Below are 19,723 nucleotides of genomic sequence, written 5' to 3'. Positions count from 1 at the left end.
CCGCATTGGCTACGATATAGGTCTAATAAAGAAGAAGTTCAACGTTCTCCGAAAAGACGGTGGACATGTTAGGTCGCCAATTGCAATATCCCGTAGGTTAGACTTATCATAAACACCTACGCAGTTCTAGATCTACGTGGTTTTTCATTGTATTCGTGGACACTGCTTGAAGCGCTGAGTAGTGAAAAACAAGGGTTGTGCAGCTTAGCTTGATAATACACATTACTGGCTGAATCATCATCCCAAGTGGGACGATAGCTCAGTTGGGAGAGCGTGCGATTGAAGTTCGCAAGGTCGCTGGTTCGATCCCGGCTCGTCCCATTTTTTGCACTTTTTGATTGTAAATCAGTCAATTGACCGACCTACATCTAGAAGTACGTCGTGAACAAGCCTAGATTTGATGCGATCCACGCAGAAGAAACGAGGCTGATAAAAACATCAGCTGGCTCGATTGGAGATACTATAAGTAACGCAACGCAAGAATCCCTCCCCATGCAGAGAGGCATGGAAATCGGTGGTGGTATTGTGGGAACAAGAACCGCGAGCCAAAATGGAAGGAATTGATGTGTTGATGTTATCGATGGGTGGCTTGCTGTGTATGATGGCCTCGATGCTCGGTGTGCCGGGTGCTGTGAGACAGCTAGGCGAAGTACTTCCTAGGTGTCTAGTGACATTCGGCTAGTCTTTCACTACAGGGCCGTTCATGTTACCCCTGCTAGCATGTACCTCGTACCATAAAACACACACATAACCTGATCTAAACCCGAGTATGTACCTATTGTACATACAGGGGTGGAGGAGGAACTGTGGGACGTGGGACGTGGGGCTGTGCGGGACTGCGGGGAGGGCTTGCGTGACGTCGAATATAACTGAAGTAACAGGGTATCTGGTATTGAGCTCTGATTCCGAAGGTGTTTCAGTATAGCGAGTAAGGACATCAAAATCATCAACATGGTAGGTATACTTGTCGGGTTAGTGAGTATATCATTGACGAATCCACCTTTAGGAAATTCAAGCAAACCGTGGTGCCTCTATCGAAGACATTGTTGCTGTCGGCCCCGACTCGGAGAGCATAGTGGCATGGCGTGAAAGATGTGGAATCAAGACAGATTCACAAATTCGTCTTGTTAAACTGGCGCATATGCGATACCAGCACCCCGAACTGGAAGAAATTACTGTATTTCTTCAGGGTAAGTGCTTAGGATTTGTTTTTCATTAACTATGCTAGGAAGGGACCGAAGAAGTTCCTTGGTGGCGCATTTGAAGTTGAATCTTACCAGGATCTTGAGAGGTAACTCTGCAGATATTTTGTCCATATGATCCCGTAATAATGTTTCTAGGGCAAGAGAACTATCGACAGCCGGAAATATCGAGGAGCTCGCAGATGCCCCCGGTGGAGGCTATATGGTGACACTACAAGACCCGGAAGGCTTCCCGATAAATTTATTATTTGGACAGACTCTAACCAACCCCGGACCGTACCCCAAAATTCTCGAGATTAATTATGAGACGGAGAAGCCACGAGTTCGCCGATTTCAGCGGTTTCAGCCAGGACCTGCCGCAGTCCACAAAGTCAGTCTATATGGCCCCCACTCATATACTCACAATACGAAAAGATAAGCTCACCCTGAACAGCTTGGTCACTACGGCGTTTGCACCATAAACTTCGAAGCCCTCGTCGAGTTCTATACCAAGAATTTCAATATCGTCCCAACAGATTTCCTCTTTATCGAGAAAGAAGGAAAGAAGAAGAATGTGGCTGTCTTTGCCCATATAGACCGAGGCGAAAAACATGTAGACCACCATAGCTTCTTCATGAGCTCCAATCCGACAAGTCACGTCCACCACTGCTCATTCGAAGTCCATGACCTTGACACACAGCAACTCGGCCACCAATGGCTTGCTGAGAAAGGATATAAGTCAGTGTGGGGTGTTGGTCGGCACATTCTAGGATCGCAGATTTTCGATTACTGGTGGGATACGACAGGAAATATGATTGAGCACTATGCGGATGGGGATTTGGTGAATGACCAGACACCTATCGGGTATGGACCGGCAGGCGACGAGTCTCTCGCTGTGTGGGGGCCCGAAGTTCCTTCTTGGTTTTTGCAATGATAGTTCCTGATGGGTGTTGATTCCGCATATATCTCTCGATTTTGGATATATTATATTTAAGGCATAAGGAAAAAGACATGCTATTTAGCAGTGACGCCTCCCGGAACAGTTATTCATAGACCGACTTCTTTACCGGGACTGGGCTGGTGATTTGTAACCGGTATAGAAAAATCACCTGCCGGGAATGACAATGTTTGTCACCGTAGAGATATCCACGGATAGATGCATCGCATCAAAGAAAGGTCATGGAAATCACTCATTGTAGACACAGCAAAGAGCGTTCTCCAAACTCCCTCCCCACTGTCCCATCTCGCAATAACATGTCCCTCAACCAACGTCTTGCAACATCTACATCCCGAGAGCCAAATTTGACTATAACGGAGCCTCGCACGGAAGTAGCAGACCATGTTTTCACAGATTCCACAAATTCACCCGAGCGCAAATCAATTTGTTCATGAGGTTTCCCATTCGCTCGAATGCGTGGGAGACGGGAGAACTCCGCCAGGAAGAAGTCGCCAAGGGCACGAAACAAAGGGCCTCGAATGATGAGAGTGCCAAAAACCCCAAGATCGTCCATTTCATCACTATAGCTTCGCTTCGTGGACGATGTTTCATCCAGAACCATGCTATCTCGGACCAAGAGCTTCTTCTTGGTTCCTTTGTCTGGATCAGGAAGTGACCAAATCTCATTTCGACCTTTCCATCCGAAAAATTCCCACGCCTCACCTCTCGCAGTTCGTCCTTCGGAAACCCAGTCTAGGACTAGTATACTGGACAGAGAATGGTGGACGTGGAATATTTGGCATTGCTCATATGAACTGTCTTTGAATGGCTGTATCGGGTCCGGTAACAGTAGGAGCGCTGCCCCTTCTTCCACTTTGACAGTGAGATTTTGATGTGAGCGTATTGACTTGGACGGTGTCTTGTACACCTTTGTGCTTCCTTGCGTAAGAAGGGCTAGTCGCGACTTCGGTCGAACTCTGATGTTCAAGTCTACACAGTCACCGGCGACTAGCCCGCCACCATAACTCATCATAAAGACAAGCACAGCATGGTCGGTTGGTCTTGATGGCGGTGACACGAGTTTGAGAGGATATGTGCATGAAAGCGCCGAAATGGAAGAAGAGCCGCAAAAGGCGTGGACTTCAAGTTGGCCAGTACCTGGCTGGGGTTTTTGAGGCAGCGCCATGGTGACTGTTCCCATTGATAAACTCCCGTCTGGGGGACACGGTCACGTTGAAGTTTCCATTTTACTAGCAACAAATTGTAGACTGTTGGAAATGGCTTCGGGATTCACTTGAATTGGGCGACATGGACAGTGGAACCACCGAACCATCCATATGGGTGAAATTGGCTTCCCTCGGCGAAAGGGACCTGACACACTTTTCGACTTTCACCGATTAGTGGAGTTTAGTCTTTTCAGTCTTTTCAGAAGTTCACGCAGATTCGACCATGAGATGTCGTCAACGTCATTGTCGCTTGCGGACTTCGATGGCCGATAGGTCACTCCAAGCCCCCCACAGCTTTTGTTGGCCGGTAAAATCGGCGACCCAACTATTCATTACCCACCTTCAACAGGTCGGTTTATGTTATATGCAGGGCCGATCCAGTTCATGCGTGAATCGAAAATCCCTTGCCGCTTCATTTGCCGAGTTCTTGACCGATCGGCATTCCGATTTGCATAAACGGGCAGAAGTAGACCCGTTAACACCAGCTTGTATTGTCTTACGAAGTTGACTTCAAATTGCAAACCACGATGCAGTTGATAGCCCGTGAGGTGCGGATGAATACCTGATATTCTATCCCGATAGCTAATGAGAACCACCTAGTTGGATAAATTAGTCATTGCCCAGACCGGGCTTTTGGCCCAACGACGACTGGCGAGAGGGGTGAAATTGAACTATTCGGAAGCTACGGTACCTGATATCTTCCAACCCCTGCAAAGTGATATCGGTAGCTAATAACAGAGCAGGCATTGATCACAAATGTGCTGCAAGAGGTATGTATCAGTCTCGGAGCCTGCCTAAATGCCTAGCTCTAATTATCTCTAGATGATGCGAGATGGCAAGCACACTGCGTCAGAACTTATGTCTATTGGGAAACATATCCTTGGGCGCCGACATGTCCTTCCCGGGGTGTTAGCAACTCTCACAGTGCTGCAGATTGAAGGGACCTTTACGACAGGAACGCATCTGGTTACTGTCGATCAGCCCATTAGCAGCGAGGACGGCAACATTGAACTGGCGATGTATGGTAGTTTCCTGCCCATTCCGTCGGAGAGCCTATTCCCCTCATATCCGGAATCCGAGTACGAGCCTTTGAAGATGCCTGGAGCCATCTCACCCGGCGACGGAAAGATCGAGCTCAATCCCGGCAGAAAGCGTACTCAACTGAGAGTCACGAACAAGGGTGACCGGCCAATCCAGGTATTCATCCATTGTTCTACATGCATATGAACGATATGTATTGATAAGATTTTGCTTACAGGTCGGCTCTCACTTTCACTTCATTGAATCGAACCCGGAGCTGGATTTCGACCGCATCAAGGCTTATGGCTATCACCTTGACATCCCCGCTGGGACGTCGACTCGCTTCGAGCCTGGCGTCACCAAGACTGTGAATTTGACGCAGATCAGTGGTCTCAAAACTATCAAGGGCGGAAGCAGTATTGCAACTGGAACTATTGACCTGTCCCATACCAACGCAGTACTGCAACGCATCAAGGAGGAAGGCTTCCGACACACTCCCGAGGAGGTGCTCATTGATATACAAAAGATCGAGCCCTTCAAGATGGATCGACTTTCTTATGCCTTGATATACGGTCCAACTGTCGGGGACTCGGTCCGTCTCGGCTCGACAGATCTCTGGGTGACGATTGAAAAGGACTACACAGCACACGGAGACGAATGCACGTTTGGAGGAGGTAAGACTTTGCGCGATGGAATTGGACAAGCTGCTGGACGAGCAGACGACGAGTGTGCGGACCTGGTTTTGGTCAATGCATTAGTCATTGACTGGAGTGGAATCTTCAAAGCTGATATCGGAGTGAAAGACGGGGTCATTGTGGGGATCGGAAAAGCCGGTAATCCTGATGTGATGGATGAGGTGAACCCGGCTCTGGTGATTGGATCCAACACGGATATCATTGCTGCAGAGGGGAAAATCATCACTGCTGGTGGCATCGACACCCATGTTCACTATATCTGTCCACAGCAGATTGAAGAGTCTATCTCGTCGGGTATCACAACCATGTTTGGAGGAGGCACTGGCCCGAGGTAAGACAACCGGAGTTGATACTACAGAGTTTGGATCTGACCTTCTGTTCCAGCACGGCCTCCGTTGCCGCCAATTGCACCCCGAGCAAGACCTATATTCGACAGATGATGCAGACATTAGACAAACTGCCAGTCAATTTTGGTGTTATTGGGAAGGGCAGTGATACTGGCAAGCCAGGTCTCCGTGATCAGTGTAATGCAGGTGTCGCTGGTCTCAAACTGCATGAAGACTGGGGATGTACTCCCTCGGCAATCGACACTTGCCTGAGGTAATGGGATCTATCTTACTTGCTCGATCATTGCGGATACTGATAACGGTTATAGTGTCTGCGAAGAACACGACATCCAGTGCCAAATCCACAGCGACTCTTTGAACGAATCCGGTTTCGTTGAGCGAACGGCAGCTGCATTCAAGGGAAGGACAGTACACGCATACCATATCGAAGGAGCTGGTGGCGGACATGCACCAGATATGATTTCTCTCGTGCAGCACGCCAACGTCCTTCCCAGTAGTACTAACCCAACCAAGCCATACACCTGCAACACAGTCGACGAGCACCTCGATATGGTCATGTCTTGTCACCATCTATCGAAGAACATCCCCGAAGATATCTCCTTCGCGGACAGCCGCATTCGGGCAGAAACAATTGCTGCAGAAGATGTCCTCCACGATACCGGCGCCATCAGTATGATGTCATCTGATTCGCAGGCAATGGGACGATGTGGAGAGGTTGTTGTGCGCACTTGGAATCTGGCTCACAAAAATAAGGTAGAGCGTGGTCCTCTGCCCGAGGATGAGGATACTGGAGCCGACAACCACCGAGTGAAGCGGTATGTCAGCAAGTACACCATCAATCCAGCCCTGGCGCAGGGTATCAGCCATGTGGTGGGCAGCGTTGAGGTTGGCAAGTTGGCCGATCTGGTGATCTGGGAACCTGCAAGCTTTGGTACCAAGCCATTCCAAGTTCTCAAGAAGGGCTTTATTGCTTCGGCTCAAATGGTTTGTCCTCCTATCTTACATGGATGTAGTTGAGTGCTAATCATTGTTCTAGGGTGATCCAAACGCATCGTAAGAACCACTTGCATCTACAGCCTTCTCCACTGGTCTTTCTTCATGGGTACTAACTAAGTCGCAGGATCTCAACCGTTCAGCCCATCATTGCGCGGCCGATGTTTGCGGTAAGCTGAATCTAGTCCTCTCCTTATCCACGAGATCTTCTGAGCTGACCATAATCTAGCCCCTTCTACCGTCAAGTAGTGTGATGTTCGTTTCCAAGGCCGGCGTGGAGAGCGGTTCCGTCAACTCCTACGGACTGAAAAAGCAGATCGAAATTGTGAGGAATACTCGCACGGTCACCAAGCTTGACATGAAATTCAACAATGCCACGCCGAAGATGGAGGTTGATCCCGAAGCCTTTGTGAGTCTGAACTCCGTGTTTGAAACTCTGGAATACGACACTGATTTTTCAATTACAGACGGTTATGGCCGATGGTGCACACTGCAGAGCAGAGGCAGCTACGTCGCTACCGCTTACGCATCAATATTTCATATACTAGCCGGCAGTTTGTAAAGGCTAACTCTTGAGTTTGTTCTTATATACCAGGACAAGCAGCTAAAATATGCAAGTTCAATCTATGAGCTAATGTTCGATTGGTGACCATAAGACCAGTGAAAATTGATATTTCCAAGATAACTATGGGAAGAGAAAGAGGACTCAAACTAATACCTAAACGTAAACATAACCGAACATTGAACAAAAACCACAGCGGGTATAGAAAGCACTTTCATTGATCACATTGCCTCACAAGACAGGGACCTCACTACCACCCCTCTGCAGGCGGAGGCACACCCTCCCATTCACTGCCCTGCATCGCAGGAACACTAACCTCCTCCTCGCAAGTCCCTCCAAGCATCTCGTCAGCACCCCAGCCCATAGACTCGAGTTCTCGAACAAAGAAATCACGCTCTTCCTCCATCATAGAAGCACCCTCATCACCACCCATGACATCCTTGTACTGACGCAGATGCCACCAGTGCGTAAGACCACGAAGCGCCTGTTCCAACGGCAAAGCCTCTTCAACCTCGGCATCGACGTCAGAGCCAGCGAGCCAGTCGTCGCGCAGCTCGGGACGGCAGTACAGGTAGATAGCGGTGATGACGCGCATGTTACTCTGGCGCCATTTGCGGCCGCAGTAGGGGACCTGGGATTTGAAGAGTTTGAGGGTGTAGAAGCGGAGGTGTGGGTCTGGGATCTTGAGACCCTTGCGGAGGATGTTACTTGATTTGTACTGCACTAGTAGGAGGCAGCGGTGGGCTTTGTCGCGCGTAATCTTTTGCATGACGTGTAGGTAGTTGATGGCGGAGAAGAAGTTGCGGAATGAGAATACTTTGATTGGTTCTTTGGGGAGCGGTGCGGTCGGATAGCCTAGTTCGTCGACTTCGGGGCGTGCCGGTCCGTTGATAATGTCGGTTAGGGATTCCTCTTCCGAGAGACCTGGCATACTGCCGTTTGCTGTTGGATCCGGGCGGTGGCGGGCGATTGGGGGTGGCATGGCTTCGTCTTCGCTTTCGGTGTCGCCGCAGGAGTTTTCTTCGGTTTCCAGGGGGAAGTCCGTGTTGCTTTGACAGAAGTGGAAGAAGCTGGTTTTTGTGTTAGCGGGTGACCTAGCCTAGCGTATAAAGTCGATTAACATACGATAAGTCTTCGCGGTCATTTTTATGTGCCACCGTTTGGTCAACGTCTTGATGTGCGAACATTTTGAGAATCAAGGGGATGTAGTTGGAGTCAAGTAATAGCTGCGTCATGTATTCAAATTTCAAGATATCTTGATGGGTTAGCGACACGTCATTCGGGAAAAGAATTAAAAGTGTAGACTCACGAGATCGCTTGAACCACTTAAGAAGAAGCAACAGAGTTCCAGACACGGCTTTCCCGGTGATCTCGCGCAGTCGAATGTTGTCCAGCTCATCGATGGACGCATCGGAAAGGAGATTGTGAGAGGAGCCGTTCATGGAATGACTGTTACAGAAACCTGGGTTAGAACGGCATTGTTTTATTTGAAGTGTCTGAGCTCACCTCATGCCCTGCGTCGTCTGGCTAGTAGCCTGGCTGACCACTGCGCTGACATTTGTCAGGATGATTTTTAAGAATACGATAGTGATGGACTGTAGGTGAGATAGAGTATGGGTCTGGTAAACAGTAAGTGAAGGTCCGAATTGGGTCTTGAAAGCGTGCACTCACATAAAACGAGTCAACCGCATCCAAGCGGCGCTGGATATCAGAATCATCAGTCTCCTTCTCTACTGGTTTGGGTTTAGGCTCGGCCTTCTCCTCGTCGCCCGATAAATCTAGATGTTCAAAATCGTCTGGGAGATCATCCGAGATGTTGTCAGGGAAGTGAGCAGCGTCCTCGGAGTTCCAGCCACGGTCGTACTGCATAAAGTGCTCGCGCTCCTGCCAAAGTTGTCGCATCGCACGGGTCATTTTCACATGGGTCGAAAAAAGCTTTCCGGCTTCAATAATTGACGCAGGGACATCACTGCCCTCCCATTTCTTTCCAACCAAGGCATCCTGGCGTTGCGTTGTGCCCTTTCCGCCGATGCGGTTGCTGGAATCATCTAGGGAGGGGTACATGAAGGGGAAGTTCTGATTGGTCTGGTAGTTCTGTTTCTTCCCAGCTTTCCCTCCTGGGCCGGCGGGGGATGGAGGTGGGGATGGCGCCGGGGTTGCAATATGAACGGCCTGTTGAAGGATAGAGCCATTTCCACCGGAGACCGAGGGGGCGACACCAGAAAAAATACCACTGGACGAGCTCATCTTGGCTGCATTGTGTGGAAGAGGGGGTAAAATGGAATTGTTTTCCATTTCCAGTGGAACGACGAGTGGCGGAGGGTTGTAAGCAGGGTACTTCGAAGTGATTTCCTGGCGGAAGAGATGGTAGTCCAGAGGGGAGGCGTGTAGAAATGGTGTCCTGCGTTTGGGATCATCCTCAGAAACAGCAGGTTCTAGTACCTCCTTTGCGCGCTTTAAATCATCGGTCCCGCCAAAGACGAGAAGCAGCGACTTCCATAACAACAGAAGGATCCTGGTCAGCGGGATATTGGCAGATTCGTCCCAGCGTAGTCGAGCGATGATTTCAACAATGGAGACCAACAGACTGGGATTCGAGCTGTCCAGTGCATCACGGATTGAGCTGCACTGAGGGTCGCGCGCCTGTTGTCTGCGACCCACTTCCACGGCGAAGTATAAGCTTGTAAGGACCAAGTTTGCCTCGCGCTCCGGCGGCGCAATATCACCAGGGCTAATCCGCTCGTAATCAACGTCACTGGAGTCCGATCCAAGTGCTGAGCGGGTCTTATCAAAAAGGCGGCACATGTACTGTATCAAGGCGGTAACGCCCGAGCATTCCTGGAGAAGGGAAACATTCTGCTCGATGCACTGAATCTGCATTGACTTGAGCATTGGGGTTTCGGCTGCCGAGTCGGAATTTCCATCTGAAGAATAGTCGGGCGCCACTCTTCCACCACTAAGTCCCCAGGCACCAGTGACGAGATAGCAAATTGATTCAAGGGCTTCCAATCGCGCGGGGACTTCAGCAAGCTGCAGATCCTCAAGCGCCTGAGCAATAAATGAACGACGTAAATCCTTGGATGCGTCGAGCCAAGACAGCCCGGGCGTGTCTCGCTGGCGCTGCTGGGAGAAGGTAGGCCATTTCTTGTTAAAGGTTGCTTTCATGCCCATCAGCATGACGCGGTCAAAGGCGTTATACTGGAACCACTCGTCGAGCTCGTCAGGAAAAGATTGGGCATCGGCATATTCAAAAGCATAGGCTGGTTGCTCGATTTTGGGCATTTCACCCACAAGCTTCCGCAACTCCGATAAGCTCAGGGAGCTCGCACCCCGGTCCGCATTCTCCTGGGCAGGGGCTGGAGGGGGAGGCTGCATCGGAGGAGGTGGAGCAGAGCTTTCCCGGCGAAGTTCGGGTCGTTTCATGGATTTGTCGGGCGCTGAGGGCGCCATCTCAGGAGCGGGTGCGGCCTGCGAGGCCTGTTCCTGGCGGAGCCCCTCAGCCACCTCTTCCAGGAGTTGGTCGTCTGAGACTGGCGAGATATCGGTCCCAGTTTGGTCGACCTCATCTGCCTTGACAATATGATGTTCCTGCATAGTGGCTTCGGGTGGATCTGAAGCTGTGTCCATCATTGTGGGCTTGTTGTGTTGTTGTGTTCCTGGCAGAAAGTTGTTCGGTGGATCACCAAGGTATCAACGCTCCATCCATTAGGCAAAAAGGGTGAAAAGAAAGGATCACAAAATTAAATCAAACTCATGCAAATGAACCACTACGCATTGGAAGTATTCGCAGTGCACGAGGGGTGGTTGCTGCAGTGTTGATGCGGGAGACCAGCTGACACGTGACCAGACTACAAAGCCATTGTGGTATGCGTGTTATTTTGAGATGAATGAGTAGAAAGAGTAGAAAGAGGTAGAAAAAAAATTGATTTCAATTAAATCAACATGCAGGTGTTCGCTCGCTACTCCGTACTATGGTGGGTATACGCTAAAAGGGGGGAATCCCTTACTCCGACTTCTTCTCACTAAGGCCGCGACGCTTCAATCTCTGAGACTCCCAACGTTGCCAGCCAGCCTCAGCCAGGTCTTCACTTACAACGAGATCGCGGATTCTGACCAACCGGGAAATAGTGGTCTCCGTGGCCCATTCAATCAAACCAGAACTTCGGAGCAGGCTGGTGACCATGAACCAGCCACAAGCACACACGAATCCAGCGGCACAGCCGGCAAGGACTTGTCTCGGGGTGTGGTAGTTGAGGTAGACCCGGCTGGCAGCGACAGCACCAGCTCCAATGCAAAGGGCCAGCATGACCAGGACTCGTAGGAGGACGGCGACATTGGGGTAAGAGCTAGCGGAAGCTTGGCTGTGACGGAAAAGAAGGAAGAAGGTGAGGTAGACAGAGAAGAAGGTCATGAATTGGGCGTGTGAAGAAGGCATCCCATACCCCTTGCCGAACATTTCTGTTTACACGTGTTAGTTTAGGAAGGTACCCACGAGACCATCAAACATTGACAACTCACCCTTCGGTCGCTCTTCCTTGATAAAACGTTTGAGGACAAAGTTCAAGGCTTCACAGCCCATCTGTCCTGCAAACATCAAGATGACTTCCACCTCCCTTGTTGACCAGATCAGGGTTGCATAGGAAACACATAGTGCCTGTGGTACCAGGGCGAGCCATGCTGAGGCAAAGGACAGTTGATCCTCGGGGTTCTGGAGACTAGTCAGTGGCAAAGTTAAACGGGTGATATAATGATGTAACTGACATAGTGGACATGAGTCAGAGACAACGACGCCAGCGGAGTGTCTCCCATGGTGGGTGAAAAATGAGGGAATAAGGGAAGTTCAAAAGTTCAAAAGTTCAAAAGACCAAAATCCCCTAAATCCCCTAAATCGCTAAATTTGGAGATTTCCCTTTTCAGGGATATCAGGATCGATGCCAAGCAATGCCAAGACATCTCCCCTTATCAGTCCCCGATAAGGACATTGGGCAGCGGGGGGGCCATGTTCGAATTATTTCTCTCCTCCATTTTTAGGCATCCGAGGGGATTTGCCATTTCTTTTTGGACCTCTGGAGAATATTATTTGGCTCTTTCTGGTTTCTTCCTTTCCTCTATCGTCTTCATCTATTACTTCACTTTCAAACAATGACGCCGTTGTTCTCTCTTCAAACCCCAGACTCTCTATTGCATCATCTTTTAGACCCCTCCCGACTTTCTGCCGAACATTGGCCCATAGAAGGAATACTTCGGACATCTTCATCTTTGGTTGGTCTGAAATTTTCTTAGGGTCTCAGTCGCAACGCTGATTCGAAGTGATTTTCCTGCAGGATAGAAACCCCCCTTTTCTGCCCGATCGTCCTTAGTGACAGTTCACTTGGGATCGGTCATCATTACCTTCCAACCGTTTCTTTTTTTTTACGACAGTCATGAGTCAGTGCTTCTAGAATTTCTTGCAGGAGACACCGTTGTCTCCAAATTGCGATTCACTAGCATCACATCGGAGGCAAATAAATATACAACCAACCCCCCACCAGAGAAATCTTCACAAGTGATCATACTCGGTTTCATCCCGATATGACCGAACTCGACTTTCCGGAGGATGATCGCTCGGTCGAGCTTTCCTCGATTGCCGCCATCTTTCCGGAAATCCAAATCGATCCTTCCTCGCCGTTCAAAGCTGCCCTCGATCTTCCAGTCGCTCCTTCCACCCCAACCTCAATATGTTTTCAGCAACCGCTTGATACTGCAGCCGCCATCACCCCTCCGACCTCACTAGACGACTCCAAGGGAGAACTGGACCAGCCGCCCGTTAGAGATGTTCATCTCCTCTCGCATTTGCCTCCGCTTAACCTCGAGGTTGAATTACCAGAGGGATACCCAACCGAAAAGTCGCCTATCATTCACCTAAGAACGATCCCCTCATGGCTACCTCCTCCAGTTATCGATCGATTGTCTAGCGATTGCCACCGACTTTGGGAAGAATGTGGAAAGGATCTGGTTGTCTTCACCTACATCGATCACCTCCAGCAGCTCGCAGAAACAATCTTCAATATCCAAGATCCAGCTGGGGAAGTATGTTTACCCCGCGACCTGAAGATCGGACTATTGGACTACAACAAAAAAGCCGAGCGGGAAAAGTTTGAGCAGGGGACTTTTGAGTGTGGCGTATGCCTTGAACCGAAGAAAGGCACCGTTTGCTATCGATTACTTCGCTGCTCCCACGTATTCTGCATTCAATGCCTGCAGGACTTTTACAACTCCTGCATCACCGAAGGTGATGTTGACAGCGTGAAATGCATGGCGCCGGATTGCGAGTACAACAAAAGACCTGCAGCTGTACCAGGCGACGGCCAGACCCCCGCCAAGAAGCGTGATCGTACCCTCGGACCAAGCGAGCTACTTCAGATTCCTCTGGCAACTGAAACGGTTCAACGATATGCATTCCTTAAGAGGAAGAAAAAGATCGAAGCCGATAAAACAACAGTCTACTGTCCACGCCAATGGTGCCAGGGAGCTGCACGATCCAAGCGACACCCAAAGCCCGAAGATCCCATGTCAGATGATTTGAATAGTTCCGACGAAGAAGAAGGATCAGAGCCCTGCAGCGAAGTCAAAGATGGAGAGCTTCCACCTATGGCGGAGCGTGTATCTGTTTGCGAAGACTGCAACTACGCCTTTTGCTGCGTCTGCAAGAAGGGCTGGCATGGCGAGTTGGTACGCTGCTACCCACGCCGCGACGGCGAGCCCACGGAAGAAGAAAAGGCAACCGAAGAGTACCTGCGTTTGTACACTACCCCTTGCCCGACTTGCAATGTGCCCTGCCAAAAGCAAATGGGATGCAATCATATGCGATGTTTCCAGTGCGACACACACTTCTGCTACCTTTGCTCGGCGTGGCTGTCTGCAGATAACCCATACAGACATTTCAATGACGAGAAAGGCCAATGCTTCAATCGTCTATGGGATTTGGAAGGTGGTGATGGTATCAACCCCGACGGAGCCGAAGCACTCCATCGCATCCCAGACGCACTCCTAGACTTTGACGATGATCCACATGCGGTAGCGATTCACGAAGCAACCGACGAAAGCGATGATGACCACCCTGCATTTGAATTTGATAACGATGAAGACGATCTCCACCGACACCCTCCTCCTCCCGCCCCAGTCCCTCCCCAAGTCAACCGCGGTGCCGGCAGGCCTGGCCAGCGTCACCACGCAGCTGCCCGTGCTGCTGCGGCTGAACGTCAAGCCCAAGCTCGCGCCATGGCCGAGGTACGAGATCGGAATGCGAGACGCCAAGCAAGACATCCTGTTCGATGGGCGGATGCTCCTCAACGTCTTCCTCCACAGGCAGGTGATCCCAGACGTCCTGTACGGTGGGCAGAGGTTCCTGCAGAACCGTTGGCAGATGAAGATGGTCCCATTCGGTGGGAGGCTATTGCAATCCGACCAGGTAGAGCACAGGCACACCCTGGTCTCCAGCGATTTTTGCATCTAGTACAAAACGACCGTGAAGATGAATGGGATAGTGATGAGATGGACGATGACTTCTAAATCAAGGTTCGATATGCACGACTCGACATTCAACGTGCCATGAATTTGGTCCTTCGTTCCCGTTCAAAAAGCGTCTTGATGACATTGATGCATACAACGAATTCATGTTTTTTTTTTTTTTTTGTTCGCATTTCCCCTTCTTTTTCTGATTTGTCTCTTTCATCAATTCCCCCTTTGTCTTCTGTCACACTCCGTTTCATTTCGCTCTTGCATTTGTTCATCCTTTTTCTTTTTGGCTTTCATTTCAATTTGCTTCTGATTTTCATATCCTAGGTCTTTATTCACGAGCCAAGCGCAGGCAATGTTCATATACGTACATACTTCCCCACACATGTAACATGTGTCGTTAGCGCCTCACCTATTTGATATTCCGCGTTTTTGATATATGCGTTGCTCAGTCGTGATTGACTGTTTGGCTGTAAAACAAGACCAGGGGGATTTAATGTCCTCTATGGTCACTTAACTTGATCAGATGTATACAACTTTGCATCGCGCATGACTATAAAATAGTATTTTCTATGACTTATTCCCCGTGATAACAGAAAGATTCTAGCCTTCCAAGGTTAGAGACCAACGCATATTTCTCAGACAAGCGGCCTTAGGTCTTGCCCTCCAAAACGGAGTCCTCCCCGCTTCCTTCCTAAAACCCAGTTCCCGACATTCCGACCATGATTGTATCACTCGCTGATCTCACCTCTCCCGGGACTTGTTAGGTTCTTGTTCCATATCTACTAGAAAGGCTGCGGTCCGCCTCCAAGACATCTTAACTGTTCTCAAGTTTGCCGTCGCTGTTATTTGGTGCCACCTCGAACGTCGTTGATGAGTTCTATCAGCTTGGGACCGATCTGCCCTGCGATGAACTCATCACCTTGGCTGTTAGGATGGACACCGTCATCCAGCATAGCGTTGGTGAACCCGGCAGCTCTTGAGCAGTCAGCAATGACAACGGGGGACTCCGCTGTTGTTTGCTGCTGCACCCAGCCTGGAATGGCGTTGTTGAGGGCCTCAATAGTCGGGTCGTTCCAGCTTGTCGGGAGCACCTTATCGACCTAGGAAGATGTGCGTCAGCGTTCGATCAGGAAGATGAAGAAGGATCATATGATAAGCGAGGCATAACTTACAATTACCTTGACCCTGGGGTTCGCCGCACGCATGGCATCGAGCATCATTGTGTACGACCCGATGGTGCTCTCGACGTCCCGCTTGCCGAGGTTGACATCGTTGGTGCCGAGCATGAATTGAACGATATCGGGCTTGGCGTTCTGAACCCAGCCCGCGATATTGTCCCTGGCAATATCGTACGCCTGCCAGCCCGAGTGTCCCTCATGATTTGGATCGAAACCTTGCGGCCTCGAGCACTTAGATTGGAGGGTGTCCATGGAGCCGACGAGGTCGACACTGTCCGCTAAACCGGCTGATGTGATTTGGTCCCACACTAGGGTTCTCCAGCAGGTGATCTCAGTAATGGAGTCACCGAGAAGCACTATTTCAATTTACATCCCGGGTCAACCTACTGCCTCGAACGTGAGATCCTGCCTAGAGGTGATTACTCACTGACTTTGACCTGTTGTGCATCTGTACTAGCCACAAGGCCAGCGAGGAAGGCAAAAGTAAGGAGTTTCATTATGGCGATGAGCTTGGATTTTGGATTCGGGTCTATGGTCCCAAGGAGTACCGGATGGTTGCAAAAGGTTTCATTCAGGGCTACACTACAGTCCTTTTAATTATTTCCCTCCACAAGTTCCCGCATCGGAGACCAGGGTTGTTGGGGAAAGGCCTGTGATCTACGGCTCAACCTTACAGACGCATTATTCGGAGCGTATAAGGAGCCACACTGACTAACGCTACATATTTCCATACCCAGAACGAGCTTAACTAGCGGGCCGATGAATTTAACCTCCATTTACCCACTGCATTTAGGCTAGAACGAAGATGGCCAAGTGTGTGGTGCGGGGTTTAAGAACACTATCGGGGTAAACTTGGATGCAACCTTTCTGGACTCCCTAGGCGTTAGTTCGTGATCGTGCGTGACTAGCGCGGGCAATACACTCGTGGCAAACCTCTATTAGAGATTTCGGATACTACTCCTTGTCTAATCTGTGACAGAGTCCGGGGAGGCAGCTAGCCACCACAGTTAAAAGATAGTTCGGAGGCACGTCCGTTTCTTCACCAATACCGAAGCGTGTTCATCATTCAGCTTAAATAAGACGGGGAAAGCCAAGCCTCCTGTGCTTTACTGATGGGATCTGGGCCACGTCTCTGAATGCATGCCCACTATATCATGTCTAACAAGGATGATATGGCTATTGTGTGTGGAAGAGCTGGTTGGGGAAGGTTTGAGTGGGACATCACCCTTCTCCCGGCGCACTCCACCGGACATTACATTATTTAGGGCGGCATATATCCGATCTCATGCCGTTTGCACTTCTTGGATGTGCATGAAGTAAAAACATGCTTGATAGTACCCCTCCGCCGGAGCAGTACCCAATAGCCTCGAGCTTGGGAAGGATGGACTAACCCACCGGAGGAGAGTTACGGTCGTACCCGGGCAAGATAGCGCCTCCGGCCTCGCATTACCTCTAAAAGAACCTGAAGAAACCCTAAAGAGACCAAGAGTGGCGAGAACAATGAGCCTAAACACGGAGGCCACATCCAGACTGTACATCACTAGGCAAACGAACATGGATTGTGCGCGAGAAGAGAAGGAAGTTAAAGCGGCTAAGGCTATCTATCTTATCCCACTAAAATCCGAACCGGGCTGAGACTTCATAATGGTGTTAGCCACGTATGAAACTAGAACTGTATTAGCAACATACCGGTCTCTCGGGAGACGTCTCCCAGGTCCGCTGCGTTTATGTCAACTGAAACACTGGTGAAATTTCTTCTGAGGGCTTCTTTCGACGAAGAATAAAGCATCTTCTTGTTCATATTCGCTGCATCTGGCGACCTGAGCACGGTATAATCAATTAATCCCCGGAATCTCTATACTGAAAGGTTGACGGGAACAAGAGAACCTACCAAGAGATAAATACGATTTTGTTCCTATCAGCACCTGCTCTCCTATCTTGGAAGTCGTAAACCACCCATCGGCATTCCGTCGAAGGTAAATCGTGGACAAAGTCCTCGTAGTTCCGGTTCTCTGAGGTTTTGTCCACGACAATCTCGGAATTGTCCTCACTCAGAGTGTACATGATGTATGAGAACTTCTTGTTGAGATTGAGCTCCTGATACCTTGCGATGCATTCATCGTTCAGTTTAATGACCTGTTATGGAATTGTTAACAATATAGATATATTTTTGGTGAGACACCTACCATTTTGAGAGAGTGGAGCTAGTGAAATAAGAAGGAATGTTAGGTAAAATATATCAGCGAATCTGAAAGCAAGTATATATAGTATTGAATGGCAAATATGGAAAAGGAGCCCTGAATAACATACAGGAGACCGTACAGGTCTTCATCGGTCAAGGGTTCCGTGACAGGCAGGAAATGAAGTCATCTTCCGCTTCACACAAAGCCGAGCTTTGGAGCAGGGGTAGAACTGCCTCTTTGTTTATGTTTATATATATAATTTATATAATAGATATCCTTGAGAGTAAGCCTTAATGCCATACCCATCAAGAGATTAGGCCTTACAATTATCTCTACGGGTATATCCCTTGTACACGGAAGCTGAGGTATTCAATTACACATATATCACTTGCATAATTTGCGTTATTTCATCACTATATGTATTTACGTGTGGATATTGGCAGCACAGTTGCACTCCATTGGCAGGTATCCTTTAGCAGTGAATCACTTGGACATCTCTATCTCAGTATTGACTATATAAAAACAGTCTTCATGCAAAACTCCAGTCCCCATGCCAATAATGCATGCTCTAATTCCACCACGCACCTCCCTCATTATAAGTCTCCATCTTCAACCCCCCACAGTCAATCCCAACTCGGAATAAGTCTCGCAAATCTCCTCCCAAGCAATCTCATCGCTACTCTTCACCCAATCAGGATCACCCGGCCCGTCTGGATCAACACACGTAAACGCAGAGCTCGTCATAAGCACAAGATCAAAGTCCGCAGCCATACCCCTCCAATCCCCATTGATTCCATCCGTAAAGACCGACGTACAGGGACGTTCAATATCAAGCGGCATATTAACAGGCTCAGCTCCGCCCAGACAAATCGCAATCGTCGCAGAATTCCACTTATGACGTCCCAAATGAACAAGCCACTCAAATAAATCCCCCATACGCAGTCCTTCATCTTGCCGTGTTGCCCTCTCTTGGTGCCAAGAAAGACCCATTGGCCCTGCACCCATGCTGAACAGCCCCACCGTGAAGACCGGCGGTTGTTGCGTCAGCATGCGCCGCCAGCTCGCTTCGGGCCGGAGATACATCTCTCTCTTAGCTGGGCTTTTCGTGAGATCGAAATCACTGAGGCTGACGTCCTCTATTCTGTCACTTGCATTGCTGGAACCTCGGAGGTCTGCTGATGGAAATGCAGAGGGGAATACTCGTGCTAGCATGGGGTTGTAGACTCGTGTGCCTGCCCCGCTTTTCTCGCTGGCTGGGATGAAGAATAGGGCTTTTTGTAGAGAGCGTGATCTGCGGATTCGGGCTTCCCAGGCGTGACAGACACGTTGGGCGGCCATTAGGGTTTGCATGTCCATTTGGTGGAGGATTGATATTACGATCTCGGGGATCGAGAGAGCCCTGGCCTGGGCTGAGAGTTGGATGTGCATCTCTGTAGACTGTGATGCTTGTTTAGAATTGGACCTTCTGTTTCCGGTAGGAGTTGCACTGTGGAGAGACCGGGACATTTAATTGTAGAGTTTCTCACCTGACTCAAGTTGAAAAGGGCTTAACTACATTAGGACCCCGCTATTTGCGCCTTCGGAACGGGTACAGAATGCGTCTCATCAATTTCTTTGGTACCCAACAAGCAATAGGTTATTATCAGGAATAAGCAAAAATATAAGAAGCTGTGTAAAATTGATTATTATATTACCAGACTAGAAGAACCAAGAGGCACATGAAGTGGGAAAGAAGAGAAAAGAGGGTAAAGAGGACAAAACGATTGGAATATTAAGAATGATCTAAGGAAAATCACGTCTGAACACCGAATGGGGCTTTCTCCACTAAAAATATCCTCATCCCTAGCTTAACCCACAGAAAGAAAGAAAGTAGCCCAAGGGGTGCAAGTCGGGACGTGAGT

At 49.4% G+C, this 19,723-nt stretch overlaps 9 protein-coding genes across 9 annotated transcripts; 3 read left to right on the top strand and 6 right to left on the bottom strand.

Moving 5' to 3' along the window:
- Nucleotides 1–951: 951 nt before the first annotated feature.
- Nucleotides 952–2,115, top strand: N7489_003265 (VOC family protein; the record flags this gene model as incomplete). The annotated part of the gene is made up of 4 exons (XM_056709020.1): nucleotides 952–954; nucleotides 1,007–1,190; nucleotides 1,361–1,572; nucleotides 1,636–2,115. The coding sequence occupies 4 exons, from the start codon at nucleotides 952–954 to the stop codon at nucleotides 2,113–2,115; spliced, it is 879 nt and encodes a 292-aa protein (XP_056573322.1).
- A 256-nt stretch (nucleotides 2,116–2,371) lies between these two features.
- N7489_003264 (urease accessory protein UreD) lies at nucleotides 2,372–3,304 on the bottom strand (the record flags this gene model as incomplete). Its single annotated transcript, XM_056709019.1, has 1 exon — nucleotides 2,372–3,304. One exon carries the CDS (start codon nucleotides 3,302–3,304, stop codon nucleotides 2,372–2,374), a length of 933 nt encoding a protein of 310 aa, XP_056573321.1.
- A 567-nt stretch (nucleotides 3,305–3,871) lies between these two features.
- On the top strand, nucleotides 3,872–6,947 carry N7489_003263 (uncharacterized protein; the record flags this gene model as incomplete). The annotated part of the gene is made up of 11 exons (XM_056709018.1): nucleotides 3,872–3,892; nucleotides 3,945–4,031; nucleotides 4,088–4,114; nucleotides 4,167–4,541; nucleotides 4,603–5,390; nucleotides 5,444–5,659; nucleotides 5,715–6,390; nucleotides 6,443–6,459; nucleotides 6,527–6,569; nucleotides 6,629–6,808; nucleotides 6,867–6,947. 11 exons carry the CDS (start codon nucleotides 3,872–3,874, stop codon nucleotides 6,945–6,947), a joined length of 2,511 nt encoding a protein of 836 aa, XP_056573320.1.
- A 264-nt stretch (nucleotides 6,948–7,211) lies between these two features.
- Nucleotides 7,212–10,591, bottom strand: N7489_003262 (FAR11/STRIP family protein; the record flags this gene model as incomplete). Its single annotated transcript, XM_056709017.1, has 5 exons — nucleotides 7,212–8,031; nucleotides 8,087–8,216; nucleotides 8,271–8,410; nucleotides 8,468–8,580; nucleotides 8,633–10,591. The coding sequence occupies 5 exons, from the start codon at nucleotides 10,589–10,591 to the stop codon at nucleotides 7,212–7,214; spliced, it is 3,162 nt and encodes a 1,053-aa protein (XP_056573319.1).
- A 373-nt stretch (nucleotides 10,592–10,964) lies between these two features.
- Nucleotides 10,965–11,770, bottom strand: N7489_003261 (phosphatase PAP2 family protein; the record flags this gene model as incomplete). The annotated part of the gene is made up of 3 exons (XM_056709016.1): nucleotides 10,965–11,419; nucleotides 11,480–11,669; nucleotides 11,723–11,770. The coding sequence occupies 3 exons, from the start codon at nucleotides 11,768–11,770 to the stop codon at nucleotides 10,965–10,967; spliced, it is 693 nt and encodes a 230-aa protein (XP_056573318.1).
- Nucleotides 11,771–12,532: 762 nt separating this feature from the next.
- Nucleotides 12,533–14,512, top strand: N7489_003260 (RBR-type E3 ubiquitin transferase; the record flags this gene model as incomplete). The annotated part of the gene is made up of 1 exon (XM_056709015.1): nucleotides 12,533–14,512. The coding sequence occupies one exon, from the start codon at nucleotides 12,533–12,535 to the stop codon at nucleotides 14,510–14,512; it is 1,980 nt and encodes a 659-aa protein (XP_056573317.1).
- A 791-nt stretch (nucleotides 14,513–15,303) lies between these two features.
- On the bottom strand, nucleotides 15,304–16,136 carry N7489_003259 (SGNH/GDSL hydrolase family protein; the record flags this gene model as incomplete). The annotated part of the gene is made up of 3 exons (XM_056709014.1): nucleotides 15,304–15,561; nucleotides 15,634–15,995; nucleotides 16,067–16,136. 3 exons carry the CDS (start codon nucleotides 16,134–16,136, stop codon nucleotides 15,304–15,306), a joined length of 690 nt encoding a protein of 229 aa, XP_056573316.1.
- Nucleotides 16,137–17,253: 1,117 nt separating this feature from the next.
- Nucleotides 17,254–17,828, bottom strand: N7489_003258 (actin-binding ADF family protein; the record flags this gene model as incomplete). The annotated part of the gene is made up of 4 exons (XM_056709013.1): nucleotides 17,254–17,276; nucleotides 17,329–17,459; nucleotides 17,531–17,775; nucleotides 17,826–17,828. The coding sequence occupies 4 exons, from the start codon at nucleotides 17,826–17,828 to the stop codon at nucleotides 17,254–17,256; spliced, it is 402 nt and encodes a 133-aa protein (XP_056573315.1).
- Nucleotides 17,829–18,431: 603 nt separating this feature from the next.
- Nucleotides 18,432–19,250, bottom strand: N7489_003257 (uncharacterized protein; the record flags this gene model as incomplete). The annotated part of the gene is made up of 1 exon (XM_056709012.1): nucleotides 18,432–19,250. One exon carries the CDS (start codon nucleotides 19,248–19,250, stop codon nucleotides 18,432–18,434), a length of 819 nt encoding a protein of 272 aa, XP_056573314.1.
- Between the last annotated feature and the right edge of the window lie 473 nt (nucleotides 19,251–19,723).

The sequence above is a fragment of the Penicillium chrysogenum genome (assembly GCF_028827035.1).
Source record: "Penicillium chrysogenum strain IBT 35668 chromosome Unknown utg000001l_segment0_segment0, whole genome shotgun sequence".
NCBI lineage: Eukaryota > Fungi > Ascomycota > Eurotiomycetes > Eurotiales > Aspergillaceae > Penicillium > Penicillium chrysogenum.
Note: the sequence above shows the minus strand (reverse complement) of the source record. Positions and strands in the feature narration are given on the sequence as shown.